The sequence below is a fragment of the Protopterus annectens genome, chromosome 3.part0 (genome assembly GCF_019279795.1).
Source record: "Protopterus annectens isolate FY-2018-M chromosome 3.part0, PAN1.0, whole genome shotgun sequence".
In the NCBI taxonomy this organism is placed as follows: domain Eukaryota; kingdom Metazoa; phylum Chordata; order Ceratodontiformes; family Protopteridae; genus Protopterus; species Protopterus annectens.
In genome coordinates, this window is record NC_056731.1 from 114,271,987 (window position 1) to 114,297,790 (window position 25,804).

At 41.3% G+C, this 25,804-nt stretch overlaps 1 protein-coding gene across 1 annotated transcript in view; it reads right to left on the bottom strand.

Moving 5' to 3' along the window:
* Nucleotides 1–25,804, bottom strand: part of CCDC126 (coiled-coil domain containing 126) — a 266,751-nt gene that overhangs the window by 104,517 nt on the left and 136,430 nt on the right. Inside the window, exon 3 of the mRNA XM_044064623.1 lies at nt 10,065–10,449. Within this exon, the coding sequence (XP_043920558.1) occupies nt 10,065–10,302 (238 nt within the window). The 5' untranslated portion in view covers nt 10,303–10,449. The remainder of the gene's footprint in view (nt 1–10,064; nt 10,450–25,804) is intronic.

A 25,804-nucleotide genomic window follows, 5' to 3' on the forward strand; every position in this document is an offset into this window, starting at 1 on the left:
CCAGTTTGTCTTTGAAAGGTACCTGTAGCTAGTATTCTCAGGCTTACACATACCTTCGTATCCTGGGATGGGTTCCCCTCTGTTTGTTCTGGTTCTGAGGTGTGGCCGGCACAGCTCCACAAGTTGCTGTAGGATGTCCCTGTCCACCCTGAAATGATCCATCTCCAGATCATGTAGACCCTGGTAGGTTACCCTGGGTCTGAACACACACTTCCTCCTCTGGTGCCTGAGGTGGTCGTGTGCATCATCCTCCACACCACCTTCAGTCTCCAACACATGCTGGTGGATCAAAGCTATGGCAGCCTCTAACATGTACATAGTAAAAGTTCCCCGTCTGTATACACCACTGGTGCAGTGTGTATGGGAATACACAAATGTGTGTGAGGTGCTTTCACACTTTATGCTATTGTGCTATGGATACTGCGGATATCACTGGGTGTGTATGAGCCATTCCAGCTGCAGGGTGTCTTAATTATGGGTTTTCCAATGAGTACTGCAAGTGTGGGGCCTTTACTCTGGAGTTATGCTTGCCTGCCTTGAATAATCTGTTGCCCTTTAATTCACTTTTAAACCTGGATCCCCTGCCATTATCAGGCATGCATCCACCTACCGTCTTTCTTGTTTTGTACTTTCCCTACCCAGTCATGGCAAAATGTGTCTTGTAGCCGATATACTGCAAATTGGCATTGTTCTGCTTTAACACTACTGTTTTCTTTGCAGTACAGCCCATCCCCTTTCCTGTTCTGCAAGGTAGCTGCTTGCAGCCTTGTTAGCTGTTGTCAACGGCCCACTGTAGGCTCCTAGGTGTTACTTAGTCATTTGTACTCCAATTTCTCTGCTGCATTTCCTTATTTCTTTCCTATATCCTTCCTGTTTCAGCTGTAGTACACGCCTCGCAAACCCGTTTACCGGGTTTACGCACATTTACATCTCCGTTCACATGCATACTCTGTTACCTTGTGTACTCTCAGCTAAGCAAAGCTATGCCCAGTTCAACACACCCCTATCCTGCAGCTTTGCCTAGCTAGGGGAAAACCGGTTTAGCAATGCTCCGATGTGCCTACAGCAATGGCGACACACCCCTCTCTTGATGTCATCTTTATCTCAAGGGCACACCTCTGTGTTATTTCGCTACGCTGTGAGTTGCATCCTTCCACCAGCAGGGAATCTGTGATTCACTATTACTCCTCTCATTTGCATGGCATTGCCTACTAATTCCTAGCTACCGTGCACAAGACTGTCACAGCCCTTAGCAACCTCTTGTGCATTGTATGGTGTAGCATGCCTGCCATTGACTATTACGGGGAAATCATGTGTTACATTGCAGTTTTATTCTATATTTTTATATTTTCCTTGCGATCCCCTTTGCACGCCGCTGCCCTGTGCTTCCATGTCGTGATAGTGCGACGATATATATTAAATGTTAATTTTATATTCTGTACATTTTTTATGCCAATGGCTATATATTTAGCCATTGGCTAATATATTAACAATATAATACATGTGTTTGGTCAGCGGTCATGGCTCCGATTTTGTTTGCAAAAATGTAAACCATCTTCTACTGTTTACATTTCTGCATGCTTACACTACGCCTGCACCACTTCCTGGATCGCTACATACCTTCAATTTGCATGCTACACTGCTGCACATGGGGTAATTAGCATACAGGGTCCAGGAGTTGTGCAGGCGTAGCGTACGCAGGTAGTGCATGTGGGAACAGCTCGTATCTGGATCGCTCGGCGGCCATATTTGGTATTAGAACACCAACTCTACGCCTGCACCTGGCGCAAGCTTTATGAATCCCGGGGACTGTTTCCTTCATTAGTACACAAATGACATGTTAACTCCTAAAGGAAAAGTAAATAAGACTGTAGTGAATCTGCAAATGACTATATCAAGAGTGAGTTGTTTGCAACGTGGTTGCAATAATACTCAAGTACCTAATTTTTTTTTTTTTTTTTAATTCTGACAAAACTTGATATACGTATTTTCTGGACATTTAGTTTTATACAGTGTTTTGTGCAGAGGTCAACTAGCTCCTAGGTGTAAAGTGGACATTGCAAGCCTTATGTGGTAAAAAATTAAACATTAATACACAATTCCTTAAATCACATACTCAACTCTTTCAACTAATTTAAATACTAAAGCAATCCAAAATTTTAAAAATAACAGTGCAGCAAATTATCTGCTGAAATTATTTCTGAAAACAGTCACTCCCACGTACGAGGTAAACTGCCTCTAAATCGTCAAATGCTAGTAATGTTTTTAAACAGCTGCCACAACTGCATTATGCAGGAGAAATTATAAACTCTCCAAGACATAAATAATCCCCATCCGAATCCCCTCCCTTTGATATATGGAGTCACTAAACTTTTACAAAACTTAGCTTTCAAATATAGTGCAGATCAGCAACATAACCACTTAAACTGCAGCAGGCACAGGCAGAGTGAGAAACTGCCAAAATATAAAGCGAAAATTATCATGAGATCAAGTTTTGCAGAGTACGTTTTGCAAACTTACAATAAACCTTATTGCCTTATGTATTAACTTGAGTTTGGAAGTTCTTCACATTTATTTCCTGCTTTCCCTTCCAAACACATTTGGCATCAATAACAAAATATTCTTTCTTAAGCCTCCTGATTAATTCTGGCACCTTGCTGTATGCTGCAACAAGCTTGCTAATAATTAGGACAGTACCAAAATTTAACATAAAGCATGCATTAAACAACTGCCCTGGCAATTATAATATTTTGGCTAACCACCCTCAGTGCAGAATCTGTAAAAGTCCAAGTCAATGCAACGTATCAATGTTACAATTTCTTATTTTATTATAGATAGCAGAACAATACAAACCAATACCAAAGTGTCTACATGTTGAGTTCTTATCAGCTCAGACATTCAACATCCTTGGATTCAAAGCAAGTACATCACTCAAAAGTTATCTTATTTATTTACCAGGATGGGCCAGCTGGGTAAAAGTCCCTTTTCAGTGGAGGCCAGAGGAAAAAAGGTCTAAATAAGAAAACAATACAAGCATACAATACATTCTTGAAAGAAACAAAACAATACAAAGCATAAGAAGGAGATATCAAACTTCAGTTAATTTAACAGAGCCAATAAAAATAAATATAATGGTAATCTTTTAATTCCATTTGGCTTAATTTAGTTAGTAATAGTGGAGACTGTCAAGGTGGAGGGATGGACAGGGAACGGAACAGCACAGCAAGACAGGAGGTGAGAAGATGACAGCATAGCAACACTGAAGTGGAGAGGTAGTAAAATATGGGAAGGACTATACGCAGAGAAGGGACAGAGGGAAAGAGAAGGTTAGGAAGGATAAGGTAGTGGCTGGATATTTTAACCAGGTGTAGAGCAGGAGCAGCACCAGTTGTCTGTTGTGCGTCACTTGAGTTGATTTTTAAAAGGTTTAATTTTGCTCAGATGTCTTATGGAGACTGGAAGGTAGTTCCATAGTTTTGAGATATGACAGGGGATTAGTGAATCACCTGCTAAGTTGCTGGATCTGGTTACTTGGAGTAGGTGCTTATACTGAGAAAAAGACATCTACTGGGTGCATACTGTTGGATAAGAATGGACCTTGGGCTTTTTTACTGGGGAATAAATACGGATATGAGTTTGTTTGTCTTTTGTCTTTTCCCAGTTAGGGGTCGCCACAGCAGAACTCCGGACCGCTAATGATTGGCAGTAGATTTTCACGAACGCCGAGGTGCCAGCTTGACGTCCAACCTTCAATGAAGGCATGCCCATTTACGCATGTCTTTCGAATGCCACCAAACTGCAGGGAGGACATGCAGACCCCACACAGAAGGCACTCCCTGCACTCCAGCCGAGAATCGAACGGGAGAACCTCTTGCTGTAAGGCAACAACGCTACTGCTGCATGCATGAGTGAAGTGATAAATTGAGAAAGCAAGATGGAGTGATAACACTGTCCAGCAGAGTAGTTTTAGGGCTGAGCAGTAATGAGTCCTGCAAGGGCAGGTTAGCAGCAAGTTCTGCAACTTGTGACAGCACTACTCACGTAACACAGATTGGGAGTATTGCAGGTTAATGAGGATTTCAGCTCCACAGAGAAGGGCTGGAAGTAAGTAGATAGAAGCAAAACATTTTCTTAAGTCATCAATTTAGTAGGGGGTTGATTCTATAGTGAGTACTAAGTTTATGTATTTTTTGACTGCTACTTTTGTATGAATGTTGAATTTCATATTTTCACCAATAGTTACTCCTAGAAGCTTGGCATGTGGGGCTATTTCTATTTTAATGTTATTAAAATAAGTCATAGTGAATTGGGCTTTTTTGATATTGTAGGATTTAGGTGTAAACAGGATTTTATTTTGTGTGTGTGGGGGTTAATAGGAGATGAGAGCTGGAGAGACATGTTTCAACTGCGAGTAAGGATCCATGGGTTATATGTTGCAATTTTTCAAGGTTCTTTACCCGTCAAATTAGTGTGTAGTCATATGCATCTTGTATGATGGCAGCACTGTTGGCTGCTTTATCTAAGTCGATAAATATGTTAAATAAGAGACGGCCTAGAATGTATCCTTGGGGAATGTCAACAGTTACAGGAAGAAATTATGAAATTTCATTTTTACTACTTGACGCCCTGTTGCCTAGCTGAGAGAGAGTTTTTGAACCAAGTAAGGGAGGAAGAGTTTAGGCCAAGATCTGTTAGTCTCTGGATTAGTTTGGGGTGAGTTACTGTATTAAAAGCTTTGGATAAATCAAGAAGTACAGCAGACACCAGGTTACCAGAATTTTTGTTCATGTTAATTGAAGAGTGCAGAGACAGTGCTATGGTGCGTGTGAAAGCCATGCTGAGGTAGGGAGAGAAATTTATTATTAACTAATGAGTTAAGGGATTGATGGTGAATGCTTTTTTTAATGATCTTGGTTAGAAGGGATAGGATAGCAATACAATGATAGCTAGCAAGTCAGTCGATTTGCACTCTTATGTAGTGTTAAGAAACAGGTTGCCTTCCATAGCTTTCTGCAACTGAGCGATATTTGGTGGGATAGTGTCAGCTGCCATTTTGATGTACTCGGCTGGGATGCTATTCAGGGGCCAGTGTTGTTGGTTTCAGCTGTAGGAGAAGTTTTTTGATTGAGGAGGTCAAAACAGGTTGGCAAGAGATTTTAGCAGGAGAGAGAGGTTAGTTTGTTCTTTAAGTTGTGGGGTTCAGGGTTTTGTCGTTTGGGAGGGATGCTACTGACTGGATAAAGTATGTACTGAAATGACTGGATATAGTATCAGAAAAATTATTAGTTGGAGTAGGTTGGTAGTATTTGCCAGGGTGGATAAATTTAACCAGAACATTCCTACGTTTGTTAATCTGGATAGTTGTAGGTTAGTATGGAACTTTTTTTTTTTTTAATAGATTTAATTAAGCTTTTGGTTCGATTTCTTAACTGCCTGTATTCCTGGTGGTTAATTTCAGTATTTTTCCCCCAGAGGAGGCAAGTATTTCTTTCACTAACATTTTTGTTTCTCTAAGAAGCCAGGGAGCAGTGTTGAATTGGACCCTCTTGTTTCTAACAGTGGCATGTCTGAATATATTGAGAAATATGTTACTAAATAGAAAACGTCAAGTTATAGTGTTTTTAGTCTAATCCAGTTTACCAGTTGTTCAGCATTGAAAAAGGTTTTGTCAGAGTTAGATATGTTTGTGTAACAGGTTACAGTGGTGGGTTCTAGGGGTAGCTTTACATGGAAAGGTGGTCACTGACACTGTCGGGCAGGACACCTGCAGAGGCAATGTTGTACGGTTATTAGTAAGAATTCAATCAGGGGTACTTTTGCCTAATACTTTTGCAGAGTCTTGTTGAATTATTTATAATCTGGGAGAAATCAAGGAGGTTAATGTTATTTGTGGGAGAATCCTGTTGGAGGGATTCACTACTGAAGTCATCTAGTATTAGGTGTTTCATATCTGATATTACTCAAAGGTGTCACAGTTGTTGCCAGGGGAATATACACTCCTACGACTGTTACATTTGTGTGTGTTGATTGAGGGCTGTCATGAGAATTTCTGCACTTCCAGTTGTGGGAAGGGTGAGCAGTCATACTGAGATTTTGTTTAGCTATAATATGGCTACACCCCTGCTTTCCTTTTTATTCGGTCACATCTTAGTATATTACAGCTTGGTGGGACCACTTCCTCATTATGAGTCACTGGTTTTAGCCACGTTTCTGCGGCTATCAGAATATCAGGTAACAGGAGAACTATCCAAGCGACTAACTCAGGAAATTTATTGTACATGCTTCTCAGGTTAGCATCTGAAGAGTAGACCTGTTGAAATGCGTGAGTGGGCAACACTGGAAGAGTTTGTTGGGCCTTGTTTTGGATACACAGCACACTTAATTATATTTTTGGGGGGTAAATGATGGTAAATGATAATCAAGCTGTCAGCATGAAAAGTGAGGTTTGGTAGTTGTTGGCTCAGAGGGTGGTGATTGGGATTAATAATTATTAAAAATGGGAGATAAGACTACACAATGATTTTCATAATGAGTTGATGTAGACATAGTATGGCTAGAACAGTGTAGGGGCTAGGATGACAGAGCAGAAGGTTGTCTGTGGAACAGGTGATTGGGGATAAAGAAGGACCTGGAGTAGTAGTGAAGCAACTAAGAGAGATAAATAGATGTATATGAGAGTGTAAGGAGAGAACAAAGGTGGGTGGAGACGGGTGTGTATTTTATAGTGTGTGTGATGAAGGCACGGAATTAATATGGAGAATATGGTATGGCGAGGTGTGGCTGGTTTGAAGTAGATGTGGGTGGGGTCTGTTCAGTATAAGTGTAGAAGCAATGGGGGTAGGTGGAATTGGAGGATGGGTAGTTCAGACTTGTTAAAGCCATTATATCTTGACAGGAATGGCCTTCTGACCCATGAGCAGCTTATTCTCCTTTGATAATTAAGCATTTAAGCACACTGCTACTGCTCCTTTCAATGAAAACTGACCCATACCAACAACTCAAGCTGATTATCTCAAAAAAATATCCTAGCAGTCATAAATACAACTCTTTCCCTTCCTATATTGAACTCTGAGAAAAGTGTAGCAAAGGCATTTATAGCTGCCATTATATTAATATTTCTCTATAATTACATTGGTAACACTTTTCAGTTGTTTGATGAAACTGATAAAACTTATGATACTCAGAAACACACCTGGTTTAGGTATGCCCCCTTTTTAAAAACATTTCTGTTTTGTCTTGCTTTATTTACCACAGAATGAAATGAATAATACACCTTGATATTTTTTTAAAAGCACTTCACCTCTATACTCTCCAGGGTTTCAGAAGTATTCAAACAGCCTCATGACATCAAACTAACACCTCCAGGTGCATCTGCAGTTAACGATTACCGACGACTCTAGGTGTCAAATATTGATTGTTCATATTTGCAAAATAATTTCAAAATCATGCTATGTACAAGATTTTAAAATATTTCATCTTAAAGCTTACACAATAGCAAACTCAACTGCATTAATATCTGACCTCTATCTAGTGCAGCAAAATAGATATTAACTGTTGTTTTTATGATATTAATTTATATAGATATAATTTTCATATTTTTCTAAATATCTCAACAACCAAGTAACACAGATGGAACTGCTTAGCCTCGTATGAAAGCTTTCAGCTAGATGAATAAAATACTGCTGATAGTGTGTGTGTAACTTGAGTGGTTGCCAATATATTGTATCGTTTACAAAATATTACAAATGTGATAGTTACTTATAAAAATGTGTAGCTTATAAAATTCAGTTTAAGATCTAGAACCTAAATAATACTACCCCTATAAAAATAATTTATGATGAAGAGTTTTCCATTTATAATTTTCATAATCCTTATGGTTCCAGAGATGTGAATGTTTGAAATGTGATGACATAATCTGATTTCTGTCAAAGGCTCTGCCCATTGGAAGTTACAGTGCAAATGTCATGAGCTCCACTGGACTGAATGAGTTAAGTTGCTTTCACACTTACAATTAGTACACCCCCCCCACACACACGCACAAACATGATAAAAGACGTTCTGCAAATAAATCGGGAAGGGGCACCCCCTCTTAAAACACCCTTAGTGGGCATGGACTAATACAACAGAAGTTCAGGTGTATGCATTAACCACGGTTCTCAAAATTAACCATTGTTAAACTAATTCAACAGAGCACCTGTACAAGTCCAAGCTCATACAATCCAATCCAATTGAAATCAAGTGCTGTACAAAAGATCAGTTTCTTATTTAAAACTAAAGCCTTCTAATACAAGGCAGATAAGATATACAAAAGAGTGATCGCACGTGAATTCTAGATTGTTTAGCAAACCATTCAACTTTTTTTTACCCACAGAAAATAGTCTTCTGTTCATCACTCTTCTTTAAAGTGAAAAATGATCCACCTGTTGATTCTGCTGTCTATTACCACTTATAATTGCTCCCTCTTCAGATATTTTCCCAGATGCACTGCATCCTCACTTTGCAGTTTGTATCTGCATTACACAGCACTTATCCCCCTGGCAGATTAACTGTCAGCTGTGCAGGATATGAAAGCCAGAATTTGATTGTTACCTGCTTCCAGAGTTTAATGGCAACTTGAAAGGTTCATCTCCTTGAAGTTTCTAATGAATACAAATAGCTATACCGAACTCTAGTCTCCAAAGTTTCACTTTTTCTGTGAGAACCACATTTGGAAAAAAAAAAAAAACTTCCTCTTTTACGGTTTGATTAAGATCTTTGCCATTAGATGTTGAGGGCGGGAAGTAGTATCCCGTAAGCTCACTCTATAAAATGTTTTTAGCAGGTACCCCAGTCTGTTCAACTAACTTTTTAGTACTGTGTTCCACACATATAGTACCTCTACTCCTGCTCAGGAATGCCAGTAAACTGGAGATTTTTACATCTTCCTGTCTTCCATGTCTATTCATCTTTCTGCCCAATAAAAGTTCAGTCTTTGCTTCGGAGGAAGATATCCCATGTGAAATGTCCTTAAAAAATCCTCCCAGCAATAACAGATCTGAATGCACAGACAAAGCAGTTTCCTCCTCTTCCAGCCTTTTTTCTGAACAAATGAGATGAAACAGCGTGACTCCTAAATGTAGCACTATTTGCATACACATATGTGTATACACACACACACACACACACACACACACACACACACACACACACACACACACACTTCTCCAGAAATTAGGGCCTTTTGGACAAAGATTGCTTACCACAATCATACTTATTTACCAGTTTTGAAGCCATAACTCAGTACTTAATTTCTTGATAAACAGAACTGTAAATATTTCAGAAAAACATTACATGTTAAACTACTGTTCAGATCACATTTCTCCAACACAAATGAGGGAATCAACAGTGAGAACTGAAGAGGGACAAGAAAAACATGAAGACTCCATCTCCACATCCCCATTCACATAAAACAAAGTTCACCCCTGTCCATATTCAAGTGCAACTTAGATCTAAGGATGGGAAACAGAAAATTTACCACAGGACTGCCCCCTGTACTACTAACAGACAGATGCAGCTCCTAAATGCTTTGTCCCATGCATGGGTTCCCTCAAATTATCTATGGTATGGCCCAGTTATTTTCAGTAAGGGTAATATAAAATTACCTACCATGGAATGGGTAAGGCCAAGTTACAACTAAATGGGATAGATTACTTCAAGCACAAAAAGGAAAACTGGCTATGCTTAAAATGGCCCGCAAGGGCAGCTAGTCTAATACTTACCTGTGAACCTATAAGGAAAAAAAAAAAAAAAAAAAAACTCTTCTATAGAGTCTTGAGCTGTCTACATCAGTACCTTGGCTGTCATGAGACCGGTATTAGTTCCTTACAAAAAAGTGGGACACTACATGCAAAAATTCAGCCAGAAGTTGCACAGAGAAGGTGGGTAAATCCATACCTTATGATTTATTGCTACAGTTTACCTCCCTGAAAAAGATCGATGCATTACAAAAAGTAGATTCTGTTTCACATTACAATTGTCTATGTAGTATACAGGAGAATACAATAGTGAAGATGCCTCATTCATACCATATCCAGCCATTGATGCACCATTAGCACCATTGACAGCATTCTGATTTTCTTCTGCTAAAGCTCGAACATATCTCTTACTCAAGTCTAGGATTTGTTCACGTAATTCTGCACTGCTTTGATGTCTTGGGTGTTGAAAAGTGTATGCCAGCAACATAAGTCCCCAAACACATCCAAATATCAGTAATAACAGGCTCAGTTTCTGCGACATGTTCCTCCTGAACAGCATTCCAAACATGATCTGTTACATGAAGGCAACAAGATCTGCTTGCTTCTTTTACAAGTATGCCAAACCAGTCACATTTTATTGCAAGAAAAGATTAGTCACAGGCAGAGTTTCTTGTTCAGTTCTTAATAGAAAGAATATTCTTCATCGAGGCATGGTCTGTAAATATAAGAAAAAAAAAACTAATATACAGTACACATTATAAACATAGCTAAAAGAAAAACAATGATAAAGCATGCACAACAGATAAAGCTAAAGGGAAAACAACATATCAATAAGATTTCTCCTAGCACAGAAGTGTTGTGTTTAAATGATTGAACGGTTGTAGAATGCATGTAGTTAAAATGAATGCCTTACAATCTCTCTCAGCAATTTCAAATGAATGTATTTGGGAACACCCTAGCTACTTGTAACATGAATTCCAGATTATAAACTGTAAACTATCACGGCACACCCAGACTCAACTTTCCTCATTATAAACTTAATTCATATTTGTCACAAACGGGCATTCTAATTAACCCTTCTACACAAATTTGTACAACTTGATACTTTTGCAATCATTTCTCCTTTCTTTGTTTCCTGTGCCTATTACTCAATACGTAGCCGATATAGACTGTGTACCAAATTGGTATCAAACGTATCTGTCATTTGAACAATGTTTTCTATTTACTGTATTCTCATAACCAAATGTGTTTCACTTTACACAACGTTTACCTTTATGCTGTACTTTTGCAGACTCATATGTTGTACTTTTGCAGACTCATTTCCTTATTGATGTGTGTTTTATACCAAGACTGAGTCTAAAATAGGTCCTTGTGGATCAGTGCCCTACCATGGGCAACAAATGTAAATAAATAAGCAAAGAGAGAGAACCCACCCCCAAGACCACAGAAACTATTGCCTCAGTCATGTCCCTTTACTACCTGTGTGTCATGTGACACAGCTGTAGCATATGAAAGAATACTAAGAGGATCGGTAACTGGCATGTTACTATATTTACAACAGTGGCACAACTATGCACGGTTTAATTACTGCTGCTTATTTATGAACTGCAGTTTTATTACTGTTGTTTAATGTATTACTTTTGATGACCTTTTTCTCCCAAAAATCTTGGCCATAAAGGGGCTATATTCCAGTTACATGGTACCAAAATGTAATAAAGTACATAAGCAGAATATTGCCTATTTTTGTATATTCTACCTATGATAGACAATCTGTAGCACACACAGTTGGCAAATATAAAGACAGGAAAGCTATGTTCGAATTCTACAGGACAAGAAAGTGCATGCACGTGGACATGCTGAAACCATAAAAAACAAGCACAATCCAAGTATTAAAAATGAGTACTGTCCATTTCTAACTTAATATGTAGTAGTACAGCACTCTGATTTATTTCTTCATTCAACTCTTCCCTGATTAAGTTAAAAGACCAATGATACTTTTCAGGAAAACCATGGGCAAGAGGCAAACATAAGACTGAAACCACTGCATCAATGCTGTAATAAGAAGTAATTGTACAATAAAAGGTCATTACTATTTAATCACCAACACAAAGAAGTCCAGCATCTGAAGTACTCCTCCGCAGCCAGCTTTCTGCTGAAATATGCTTAATAATGCTACAGTTATGCTTTATAAGGGACAAGGCAAAATGTGAGAGAAATGAGGGACATTCTGCAAAAACAGATAAAAGGTATTGTTACCATTACTACAAATGGTGGTACTGCTGGTAAAATCTCTCATTTGTCCTGAGTTTTGCAGAATGTCCCTCATTTTCCTCATGTTTTTATCCTGTCCATTGTAATTTTTTTTTTGTTTTCCTGGAAAACTTTTGAGGATTTCAGAAAGTTAAAAATGTCAACACTTTAGAGCTTCATGTTTCAGACTGTTTGGGGTAGGGGCAGAGACAGACAGACAGAAAACAAAAGACAAAACTGGTATGGATCTGCTCTCTTCTCAGTTCCTTCTTTTTCAGTGCAGTGATGTACTGTCCAAGTGTACAGATGTACATGCCATACGTAGTACATTACAATCAAGTGGAGGCAGTGGAAAAACACTAAAACGTGACCTCATACAATGAGATTTAAAAAAAAAAACACAAACGTAAGCAATTCCTTTTGTAAATAATGTCACTGTATAATAGCCATATCCCACACATGGGTGCATGCATCACTGGATTTACCCATAGCTGGCTTAATTTGATCATTCAGGGTTTGCCTCATTATCAAATCACACCAACAGAATCCTGTAATACCCATAACTCAGTCATGGATTACTGATAAAATATAAATTAGAAGACATTACATTTTGCATGAACATCCCATACATGTACAAGTGAGATAATATACAAGAACCTCGGAAAATAACGATTATGCATTTAAAGCTATATAAAAATGTAGAATTTGTCAAACAATCTGTTAAGTACTAGACATAAATATATACTAGTATAATATGCTCAGAGTTTTATTAAAAATAATAATTTTTGAAGCTGTACCTTAGCATGACTTTTTACTTGCTCCCACTTGTGTACTTTATGTCCCCAAGTAAATCAATTAATCTCCTTGCGCTCCTGGGTCTACCCAATAAAACTGGCTTGTGTGTCCGAGTGAAATTATCTGGTTACTAGAACAGTAAAATAAATAAATTAAAAATAAAAGTACAGCTGTTCAAAATCTTACCGTAACAGTACATGTCCTTCTCTTCACTGTTGCAGTATTCCTTATGTAAGGGATCTCCTGCCAAAGACAGCCCAATGTCAGGCCTGTATATAAAAGCCTTTAGTATCGATAAGTGCCATATGTCACACGTATGCTCCCTGCACAAAGCATAGGGGGATAAAGGTAATGCACTGAGACACACACACACACACACTTCAGAACTGAAGAGCCCCAAGAGGAATAGAATGTCCGTAGGGACCAGGAGGAACACGTGTATCCAGAATGAGAAAAGAGGAAGGAAATCCTGGCCAAGAAGGCAAAAAGAACAGATTAGAGCAGAGGGGATGAGCGAATACTGCAACAGTAAAGAGAAGGACATCTACTCTTATGGTAAGATTTTATACAAGTGTACTACGTCCTCCCATATCACTTACATTATGTAAAAGCTCAAGAGGAATTCTGGGAGGATGATGGCACTAAACAGTCCTCAAGAAATCCATAAAGGACAGCCCTGGCAAAGCTAGCTCTAGCCCTGGAAATAACATCTAACTTGTAATGCTTAGTGAAGGTATGGAGAGAAGACCAAGTAGCAGCCTCAAGAATGGAACTGGATCCAGCCCTTTGAAAAAAGCACCAGAGGAAGCAACAGCTCTGGTATAGTGAGCCTTTACTGAAGCAGAAAGACATTTGCCTTGGAAAGAATAACAAAATTAAAAGGCTTTAGAAATCCAGGAAGAAACGATCTGCTTATTAACAACTAAACCCAAAGGCCTGGGATGAAAAGAAACAAAAAAAGCTGCTCAGATTTGTGAATAACTTTATTTTTATCTAAATAATATCTGAGCTGTCTGTCAAGTCCAAGGTGTGAAGAACCCTCTCACTGCTAGACTACGGAGAAGACAAAAAGGAAGATAAATGAACAGAATGGATTAAATGACAACTCACTGACCACCTTGGGCATAAAGGAAGGATTAGTAGAAAGAAAGAGACACCCTGTTTCTGTGGAAAACTAAGAAAGGAGGGAGAGCCAGAGTCCTGAAGTTCAAAAACCTTCTTGGCTAAAGTAAAAGCTAAAAGAAGAACAATCTTCCAAATACAATGTTGTAAGGAAGCTGCAGTAGCAGGATCAAAATGAGCCAAGTCAATTTTTCAAAAACAAAACTGAGGTCCCATGAAGGCAGAAGAGGCTTCCTGGGAGGCCTAATATGAAGGACACCTTTATGAGTTTGTATGATCTCAAATCTGTATGCCAGAGGAGGAGTCAAGGGCAGATGAGCAGAAATTGCTGAAAGGTGAGCTTTAACTGAAGAATATGCCAACCCAGCATGCAGGAGATCGCACAAATAAGACAGGACCAGAGGAACCTTCACAGACCGATCATCCTGATGGTGAGAAAGGCACCAGACAGGAAATCTCTTCCATTTGGACAAATTTGATTTCCTGGTAGTGGGCTTTGTGGCCTCCTGCAGGACTTGAAGCATGTTCTCAGAAAAAAAGGTGCCTAAAAGGGATCAAAACCCTATCACCCACAGCATCAACTGAAGAGCAGACAAGTGAGGACGGATAAGAGACCCCTTGTCTTGTTGTGGTGACTGCTCCTGGCCAAGTGAAAAAGAAAGGGGAATCAATGCTGTCCAAGCCAAAAGGGACTCACCAACAAGATTTTCACAGAGTCCTGCCTGATCTTGTGCAAGACTCTCAGAAGCGGGGGAAAGGGAGAGAAGGCATACAGAAACCTCCCCTTCCAAGGAAAAGACAGGCTGTCCACTTTCCAAGCCAGAGGACTTGGTACTCTGGAACAGAAAAGAGCAAGTTGCCTGTTCAGATGGAAGACAAAAGATCTACCTGAGGAGTACCCAAACGACGGACAGTATCTAGGAACAGATCTCTGTGAAGCATCCACTCATAGGCTTTGTGCTGGACCTGCTCAGTCTGTCACCAGACTGTACTCTAAGGGAATGTAGACAGCCTGAAGAGTTATTTGATATTTGACAGCTGGATCCTAGACCTGAAGAGTGAGCCTGCAAAAGTTGTAGGACCTTGCACCTACCTTGCTTGTTGACATACCTTATCAGTGTGGCACTGTCTGTGAAAACTTTGAAGGGCCCAGGATGAAAGAGGGTATAAAAAGCCTGAAGAGCTAGAAGTAGATCCCTCAGCTCCTTGATGGTGATGTGGTCAAACCTCTGATGAAGAAGCCAGAGAGCCTGAACCTTGAGACAGCTGAAAGAAGTTCCCCAACCCCTGTCTGAAACATGTGTAAAGACCTCAAGTCAGGATTGGAGACTGGAAAGGAAGTCCCGGGTTGAGAGAAAGTTGAGGAATCCACCACCGAAACTTGCTTGAGACAAGGAAAGAAGGGAACTAAGAAATCCAGGGGTGACAATGTTGAAGCCACACTGATTTCAGGTACCACTGAAGCTTCTCATATATAGCTTGGCCAGAGGCAACATGGGAATGGTGGAAACCGTAAACCCAAGGATACCTGACAAAGTTCATGGCTATGACTGCTTTTTTTCCAGTCTCTTCTTCCTCTGGTTTCAATCAGAGACAGGTCCTTGGGGGCAGAGAGAGATGCCAATATGGTGCTGGTATGGATCCTGTAACCAAGGAAAACATGATCCTGAGAAGGAGTCAAGTTTGATTTTTGAAAGTTTATGGTGAACGCCAAACTCTACAGCAGGGAAATAGTAAACTGGAGATTCTGAAACACAGCCTTGGGGGATGAAGCTTGAATGAGCAGATCATTCAGACAAGGAAAGATCTGAACCCATCTCATCCTGCAAAAAGCAATCAGCAGAGTGATGCATTTGGTGAATACCCATGGGGCACTAGAGAGGCCAAAGGGAAAAGCAAAGAACTGAAGATGCAAGAAACAGAGAAATGCAAAACTTTCCTGAAAAGGGGATGGATGAGGATACAAAGGTAGGTATCTCTGAGATCCAGAGAGACCGTATACACCTGGGGAAGAAGAACAGGAAATAAAGTTTAAAGAGACAACATCCAAAAAGAGGGGACCTTGAGAAAGGTGTTGGAACTGAAAAAGGTCGAGAATTGGTCTCCAGGTGCCCTCCTTCCCAGGAGCCAGAAACATTATGGAATAAAAACCTCTCTCTTCTTGGGCAGGGAGCACAGCTGGAATGGTGCTGTAGGTCAAGAGAGAATGAAGCACCTCTGGAAAAGAGGAAGCTGTTCTGAAGGAGGTTGAAGGGCACCCAGAAAGGGAGGAAGAGATGTCCAAACCATGAAATACCCCTGGTGGATAATGGACCGAACACAAGAGTCTGTTGGAATACTTAACCAATTAGGAAGGGACAGGAAAAGACAAAGGGACAAAAGGATGTGGCTGAGGGAAAAGGGAAGCAAATTGTCAGATAGAACTTGGCTTGTCCTGAAAAAGCAGCTTCTGGGAAATGGGGGTCTGTGCAAATTTAGCAGGATGTACAAGTCTAGAACCCTTTTACCCATGGGTGGAAGGTGAGATGGTCTGCGGACAGAAGCAGATGTGGTAGGGTAGTTTCTCTAAAACTTTGGAACAGGAGAAACAAAAATATCTTTTACTTCCTGGAAGACTTTGCCCTTATCCTGGAGAAATTTAAAAAGTTCAGCAGCAGTAGTACCAAAAAGGATTTTATCATCCAAAGGAGCATCCAATAATTTAGCCTTAATGTCATCAGGCAAAACCAGAAGATGGAGCCATGAGTAATGGCTCATAACAGAATCAAATGCAACAGCACTGGACAAAGCATCTGTTGCATCATAACTGCATTTAAGACAGCGGCGGACAACCTGAGAGGTAGAACCCAACAAGGAAAGGACCAAAACCTTCCCCTCAGAATCAAGAGGATTATAAATCACCTGAGAAACTTATGAGAGGAGGACTAAAACATACCTGGTCATATCAGTCTGGTTATTAATGGCCTTAAAAGACATGGTTTAGCAGTATAGATCTTTTGGCCCAGCCTCTCCATGGCCCTACTATCCTTATCTGAAGGAAGCAGCTTGGTAGACAGTAACAGCTTGGAGGGTTTTTCCAGAGGAAACAGACACTACAGAAGGATTTGCAGAAGGGCAATTGTACAGTCAGGCACCTTGTAGAATCTGTCAGGTTTCTTAGGAGCTTGGGACTGAGAATTAGGGGCTACAGAAGCTACTGAAAAAGGCATAAAAAAAAAGAGGTCAGTCAGAACTGAAGGAACAGCAGAAGGCTTGAGAGACTCCATCTGGAGGAGCTCATAAATACCTCTTCTGGATATCAGTAACCTGAAAACAATCCCACTTAAAGAATTTCATCAAACAAGAAATAGTATCTCCAAAGGTAAAGGAGAGTTCCTCTAAAGAGGAATCTAGCCTATAAGACTCCTCTTCCTTTGAACCTCAGTCCAAGAGTGAAGGGATTTGAGAAGTGTAGGCTAACAACCTCCCCCCCCCCGAATCCTGATCCTCACCAAAGGAATCCTACTCCCTAGGTCTTTTTAAGAGAAGTGGAAGACCAAGGAGAGGCAAGCACAAAAATCCCTGAGGAGGCTTCAAAGCCATTAAAGAGTTACACACCCACAGAGTAAAATCCTGCCATTCTTGTTGGGGATCCTTAGCTGAAGGGGAAATATGCTTGCTTTTCTTGTTTCTTTTTTTTGTGGGACATTTGCATAAAAAATGTTGGGAGAGTAAGACCCTTGTCAACACTCAAGTTTGTGCAGTAGGGCTCTCTTCCGTCACTAAGGTCTGCAGAATCCCTGTTGGTCCCTCAGATATAACCAGCGAGGTTCCCACTCAGTACTGTCTGGCTTCCAATGGGGTCACAGCAGAGGAATCCGAAGCAATGACCATACGATCCTCTGGGATTTCACTAGCCTCGAGAGAGACATCTGGGAAAGGCTGGACAGCAGTCATATCAGACCTCAGTCTTTTGGCCTTTTTCTTGGCCAACTGCTGACCCTCAGGACAGGAACACTCCACCATGGCACTGAAAATAGACAAGAAGAAGAAGAGGTTACTATGTAGGATCTTGGGACAAGCACTTGGCAGACAGAACACAGAGTACGGTTGTGGGAAACAATCAGCCAGAATAGACGCTGGTTGTGATGATCTTTACAGGGAATCTGCCTCCCACACTGACATTTTCCCTTTCTGGATGATATGAAACCAACAACACTAAAAACAAAATATAAGTGAAAGACAAGAAAGATCCACAATGGGGCACTTGTCTGGAAAAAAAAAAAAATGGCTCGGTAAAAAGCACAGAAGAAAAGGCGCTCAGACAAACTTCAATGATGTTGTTTGGACTGGTGGCAAAGAAGTTCTGAAGTTTGTGTGCCCATACATCACCTTTATGCTTTACGCCTTGTGTGGGGAGCACAAGTGTGACTGATAGCACCTGTAAAGACTAAAGGCTATGGTACGTACACTGGCCAGCCACTGGCCTATCCTCGGCAGGAGATCCCCTATGTAAGTAATACTGCAACAGTGATATGGATGGATATCAACTATTACCAGCACTAGTCTTGTTTTTCCTACATGAACCCAAGCACGCGTTTTTAATCTTATTAAATATACCTACAAATCAACAACGAAAGTACAGTTTTGTACCTACCATAAATGTAGATGTTCGAAGATCCACATTGCTGCAGTCCTTACACTTGGGTAGTCCGCTGTCCTCGGTCGGCCCGAATATCAAAGTATAAGGCTGACGTCGGTCAAGGCGCATCTGACTGACATCAGGATGTCAGGGTACAAATGCGCATGACCAACGTCATATCCTCAGTCTTTTCTTGCCCCAGATGTCAGAAGACCCTAAAAATAAAGGTCAAAACCAAAAGACAGCAAAACAAACAACCAAGCACCCTTGCCCTAATTATATGTACAAAATATACACTATATACACAATATTTACAACCACCTCTAACTACAGAGGGGAAGGAGGGAGGGTAAATTGGACTGCAGCAATGTGGATCTTCGAACATCTACATTTATGGTAGGTACAAAACTGTACTATGTTCTTCATCTCACATTGCTGCAGTCCTTACACTTGGGTAGAATCCCAAAGCAGAGGTCTGGGAGGATGGCCAAACTATAAGGAAGCAAGAGCTGCCAAAATGCCCTGCAAAACAGCAGTGGCAAAACCAGCCCTGGATTTAGAGTAAAGTGGCAGGTGATAATGCCTAGAGAAAGTATGCACTGAACTCCAAGTAGCTGCCTCCAAAATATCCTTGGTTGCCACCCCCCTCAAAAAAGCTGTCGAAGTGGCAGTAGCCCTAGTGGAATGAGGCCTAATCCCAGCTGGAATCTCCTTGCCATGATGGGAATAACAGAAAGCAATGCAAAACCCAATCCACTTAGAAATAGTTTGTTTTGACACAGGCTTGCCCTGAGAACTCAAAGCAAAAGAAACAAATAACTGCTGAGACTGCCTGAACCCTTTAGTTCTGTCCAAATAATATCGCAACTGCCTGTGTACATCTAAAGTGTGCAAAATCTTTTCCCCTTTATTTTGGGGATTTGCATAAAAAGTAGGCAAATGAATAGTTTGGTTTAAAGCCACACTAGAAACCACTTTAGGCATAAAGGAAGGATTAGTACGTAAAGATACCCTATCCTTATGGAAAATCAAGAAAGGCTCAACCGCCATAAGGGCCTGCAATTCAGAAACCCTTCTTGCAGAGGTAATGGCCAACAAAAAAGCAGTCTTCCATGATAAATATTTCAACTCAGAAGTAGCTGCAGGCTCAAAAGGTTGTAGAGTGAGTTTCTCCAACACAAAATTGAGATCCCAAGCAGGAGTAGGAGCTCTACGTGGGGGTCTTATATTCTTTGCCCCTCTAAGAAATTGCTTGAACAAAGGATGAGAAAACAATGGTAGGTCACAATCATAGTGAACCGAAATTGCTGCAGCATGAACCTTAATAGAAGAGAAAGACAAACCTTTGTCCAGTAATTCAGTAAGATATTGAAGAGCCACACTCAAATTAGGCTCAGAAACATCAAAATCTTTTGCTGCACTCCAAAATAAAAATCTCTTCCACTTATCTGCGTACACTTTCCTTGTACTAGGCCTTCTAGCTTCCAAAATAACATTCAAAACTTGCTGAGGAAGTGGAGGCCCACTATGGTTCAAAACAGAATATGCCAGGCTGTTAGGTGCAGAGAGTGAAGCTTGACATTGAGCAAATGGCTGTCCTCCTGTGACAACAGGTGTGGAATCGAAGGCAAAGGCCATGGAGGCTTCCGTACCAGACTTCTCAGTAATGGGTACCAGTGCTGTCGAGGCCAATCTGGAGCTATTAAAATCATCCTTGGCTTGTCCTGTCTGACCTTTAGAAGTACCTTTGGGAGGAGAGGCAGAGGTGGAAAGGCATACACATGAAGATTGCTCCAATTGAAAGAAAGAGCATCCACTCTCCAAGCTGTGGGATGAAACCTTTTTGTGCAAAACTTTGGCAGCTGGTGGTTTAGTGGAGAAGTGAACAGATCTATGTCTGGAGTTCCCCATGACACTGTCAATTTCTGAAATACATGAGGATCCAATTTCCACTCGTGGGGATCCATAATTGCCTGCTCAACACATCTGCTAAGGAGTTCTGTGCTCCTGGCAGAAACCTTGCCTGAAGATTGAGCTGTAAACTGAGAGCAGTCTCCCACAAAATCATTGCTTGCCTGCATAGAGGATAAGAATGCGTTCCCCCCTTGCTTGTTGATGTACCACATGACAGTTGTGTTGTCTGTTAGAATCAACACCTGCCCTGGAAGAAGTAAATCCTTGAAAGCTATTAATGCAAACTGGACTGCTAACATCTCCTTCAGGTTGATATGTAGATGTTGTAGTCTGGCAGGCCACTTGTCTTGTATCCACTTTCCATTTAGATGAGCTCCCCAAGCTTTGTCTGAGGCATCTGTCGTTAAAATCTGACTCGCCTCTGGCCGGGTCACAGAGAGTCCCTTGTTTAGGTGACATTCCTGAGCCCACCACAAAAATTCCTTTTGAATGCAAGGTATTATTTGAATGACAGTGTCCAGATCCTGGCAGTGCTGTGTCCATACATTTTTGAGATACCATTGCAGCTTCCTCATATGCAGTTTGGCATTGGGAAGCATCAGAATACAAGATGCCATGAACCCTAAGGCTTGAAGGACTGTCCTTGCAGTCAGCCCGGACTGATGAGATAGTTGATGGAAGTAAAGGGAAAGACTCTTTTGTTTGTCCGGGGTTAAAAAGGCCATCTGGGATGCTGTATTCAGTCTCACACCCAGAAAGCACATGTCTTGAGAGGGTACTAGACTGGACTTTATTTCGTTCACAGAATACCCCAGGCATCTTAGCACTGCTATCACATATTCCAAATGATGAAGAAGCTCTTCCCTTCCTTGAGCCAGAATCAGGCAGTCGTCCAAATAAGGATAGATCTGTATTCCTTTTAGCCTGAAGAAAGCTATCACTGGAGCCAGAACTTTCGTGAACACTCTGGGCAGTAGATAAGCCAAAGGGCAATGCAGAGAACTGATAGTGAGAAGTCCCAGCTCGAAAACGCAGATACTTCCTGCAACTTAGTCTGATAGGAACATGAAGGTAAGCCTCCTTGAGATCCAAAGTTACCATCCAATGATCTTTGCCCAGCAGAGGTAAAAGCTGCTGTAACATCAACATTTTGAACTTGGGAATGTCCAGATAAGTGTTGAGGATAGATAAATCCAAAATTGGTCTCCACGTGTTCCCCTTCTTTGGTACTAGGAACAGGCGAGAATAAAATCCTAGGCCCACTTCTGGCATAGGGACTGGCTGTATGGCCCCTATTTGGAGTAACAGAGAAACTTGCTTGTGAGCCTCTATTCTTTATTGAGGAGGAACGTCTGGCATGCCTTTGAAAGGAGGCAAGGTATGGAAATAAAACCTGTAACCGTGGTGTATGATATCCAATACCCATCTGTCTTGGGTAAGTAAACTCCAATTTTCTTTGAAAAGTGCCAACCTTCCTCCCAAAGGTGCTGCCAGACGAGAAGGCTCTGGCAGCTGAAAAGGTAGGTCATTGGGTCTGTTTACGAAAGGACTGACCCCTGCCCTCACCCGAAGACTGTGCAGGAGAACTCCCTGTTCTAGGCCTGAAAGAGCCCTGAGCTCTGCCCTTACCACGTCTAGATCTACCCCTAGACTGGGAATCATAAGAAGGATACGTCCACCCCTTAGTAGGCCAATTTCTACTAAACTTAGGAGGCTGGACCTGCAAAAAATCTTTAACAGTCTGCATAGACTTAGCCTTGTCTTCCATTTTCTTCAAAACTGCCTCAACAGGAGAACCAAACAACACATCAGATTGTAAAGGAGCATCTAAAATCCTTGTTTTAACATGGTCAGATAAATTTTGATCCTTCAGCCAGGCGTGCCTGCGAAGAACTGACCCAGTGGCAGCCACCCTAGACGAGGCCTGTACAGCATCAAAACCACATTGCAAAGAATGCTTACCCACCTGTTCAGAAACATGTACTAAATCTTGCAACTCTTTACAATCAATACCTTCTGCCAGAGCATCAACCTTAGACTTCAATTGTGAAAGAAGATAGTTCTGGTATTTCAACATGTGAAACTGGCAATTCAAAGCCCTCATAGCAAGAGTGGAAGAAGTATAAACTTTCTTTCCCCATCTATCCAAGGCCCTGGCCTCTTTGTCTGCAGGAACCGGATTCTTTACAACAGAAGCCTTAACACCTTTAGGCCCCTGGCTAACAGTTTCTGGGTCTGCCCTAGGACTCTTAAAAAGATACTTATGAGCTTCAGGCACCCTGTAATACCTATCCGGTTTAACAGGAGCAGGAGGTAAAGAATCAGGATTAAGAGAAGCCACTGTAAAAACATCTTCCACTACATCCAAAACAGGAGGTATAGCCAAAGGCCTATGCTGGGGTAAGAAAAATTCCCTAAGCCTTTTCCTGGAATCAGAGAAGTCCTGACCTTCCCACTTAAAATGCTCCCTCATGGAATGAAGAGTTTCTGAAAAAGAAAAATCCTCAGGAGGAGAAGCAGAAGGAGTAGAATCATCCACATCAGAATCAGAATAAGGAGAGTACTCCTGCAAGTCTTCAGCCGAAGACTCCGAAACATCTGAAGCCTGCTCAAAACTCCCTAGCTCAGGCTCCACCCTAGGTCTCTTATCAGGAGGGGGCATAGAACCCCTAATCAAAGTAATCAAATCTTCTGCCATTTTAAGCATATGCTTCCTGGGCACAGTTCCTGAAGAACTAGGGGTAACACCAACTGAAGCTAAACCTGGCCTGCCCCTGGGAGAAGCCTTGGAAACAGAAGGAGAGGGCCTAACCACCCTAGGCAGGGAGGGGAGTATAGTAACATGAGAAGCCCCATCAGCCTGGCCTGCCTCCTGAGAGGCCACATCCTTCAATAACAAAGTCTCTCCCTGGGATCCCAAAGAAACCTCCGGTGGAACCACTGGCTCCACCGACGCCTCCAAAGAACCGGCGTCCGGTACTGACGGTTCCTCTAGCCTAGGTTTAACAGCTTTGTCCTTGCGCTTCTTCGAGGAAGCGGGCGTCGGAGCATCCGACGGCATTTTATAATTGCACCGCTTCCCGAAGACTAACCTGGCACAATCTAATCTTCTCTTAATAGTGCGCTTATTGAATCTAGCACAAGAGCGACACCCAACAACGTCATGCTCAGGCCCTAAACAAGGAATACACAAAGTATGGTAGTCTCTATGTGGTATCTGTTTCCCACAAGAAATACAATTATTCACTTTTTCTGGCATCCGGTAAACCACTGAGGCAAGAAAAAACTAAAATATTCCCCAACGGGGTACTTAGCCAACTCTGATTCGGTCTGAAACTCCGAAATCGAACAATTTCAGAACGCCAACCGGCACTTGCAACGCTGCTTCTGCATCGGACCATGCGGCAAAAAAGACTGAGGATATGACGTTGGTCATGCGCATTTGTACCCTGATGTCCTGATGTCAGTCAAATGCGCCTTGACCGACATCAGCCTTATACTTTGATATTCGGGCCGACCGAGGACAGCGGACTACCCAAGTGTAAGGACTGCAGCAATGTGAGATGAAGAACATCTGCTCCTTTTCCTCTTGAAATCACAATTAGTGGCTTTTGAAATCATGTGACTACTATCACCTTTCTTTTGCATCTTTATTCACTGCAACAGAATAATGAATAATGGACAATACAGTGTAGAACTTTAGAGTACAACTCTTTTACCTTAAAGAGCTCAAATTTACTCTGAAATTCCTTATATGAATTTACTGAATTCCACATTAATTTTGTTAGAATATATTTTAAACCACCTTCTTGTGAATTCCCACCCACAGGACAACCTGTGTTATCTATGGTTAATACTCTGGTAAAGACCTTGGAAGCAGAAGGAAGGAAAAAACAGTGGCATTGTATAATGGAAGTGCTGACCAAAGGTACGAGGAAATCTAGCAGCAGGTCTTGTACTAAAGAATCTACTGTGGAGAGGAGTCGAGTCATCTTCTCAGTTATGAATAGTTCCCATAATACTAATTCTGCAAGTACAGCTTCAGCTGTAAAAACATCTATGATTTGTACTGCAGAGAATAAGAATGCTCAGCAAATAAAATAGTCCAGGGCTGCTAGCCCCATCTCCCCTACCCATAATGCAATAAGTACTTTTTTCTGCATCTCCAGCTCTGTCCACATATAAGCTGGGTCTGGCAAAATTTGTAATGTTAAAGCAGATGGATGGAGAGAGGACTGTGCTTCTCCAGCAGTGTTATTGGCTCTAGTAACCTGTAATTGATTTTTGTTGCTGGATCGTAGTGGTCTGGTGGTGAGATAGGGCTGGAGTAGATACTGGAGGAATGGGACCTTTAGAAGATGGTTAACCAGTATATGGGCGAGTGTGAGCTGATACCATTGAACAAGGTGAGGGAGTTCTAGCCAGCCTAGTTCAGTAAGTGAGAGACAGTGGTGACTGTGGTAGGATGCCCTGGTGGCGAATTTGGCAATTTTGTTGTAGCAGGTCTCGAGTTTATTTAGATCGCATTGCCTTAGGTTGGCATATATTGGAGAGGCATGAAGTAGGGTGGAGATAAGGTGCGAATTTGCAACTGAAATCCTAGCTGCTTTGTTGAGGATTTGCTTATTTCTGTATAAGGCTCCTAGTTTTTGGCGGACTTTGTTTATGGTCATGGATATGCGAATATCAAATTTGAGATTGTTGTCTATTTCAACTCCTAGCAATTTGGTGTGATCTGTTGGGTGGATAGTGGTGTTGTCTTTTGCTGTGACGTTAAAGTGAGAGTTGTTTTGAGTAGGTTTGGTGGGTTTGAAGATGAGGAGTGTAGTTTTATTTGGGTTGAGTATTAACTGGGCATCGGATAGCCAAGTTTCAACAGAGGAAAAGACATACTGTGTGACCTTTTGCAGTTCGGGTAGGGACTGGGCGGAGCAGATGATGGTCGAGTTATCTTCATATTGTATGAATGTGCCATGTTTGGTGGCAGAGGCTAGATTATTGGTGAAAATAGAGAAGAGTAGGGGTCCAAGGATGGATCCTTGGAGAACAACAATAGAGACAGATAGTTGGGGAGATATGTCATTTTGCCATACAACAGACTGCTGGTGGTCAGACCGGTAACTTTGAAACCAGTTGGTGACTGACTGAGAAAAGGATAGGTTATTGAGTACAGAGAGAGGAGTTGTTTGTGCGGGACCATGTCAAATGCTTTAGATAGGTCTAGGAAAGTAGCAGAGGAGAGATGGCCATTGTTTTTATGGTGAAGGATAGTATTAGTAAAAGAGAGTAAGGCAGTGGTGGTGCTATGGTTTGGTCGGAAACCATGTTGAGTATTAGAAAGGAGGTAGTCTGAGATTTCAGAGTGAAT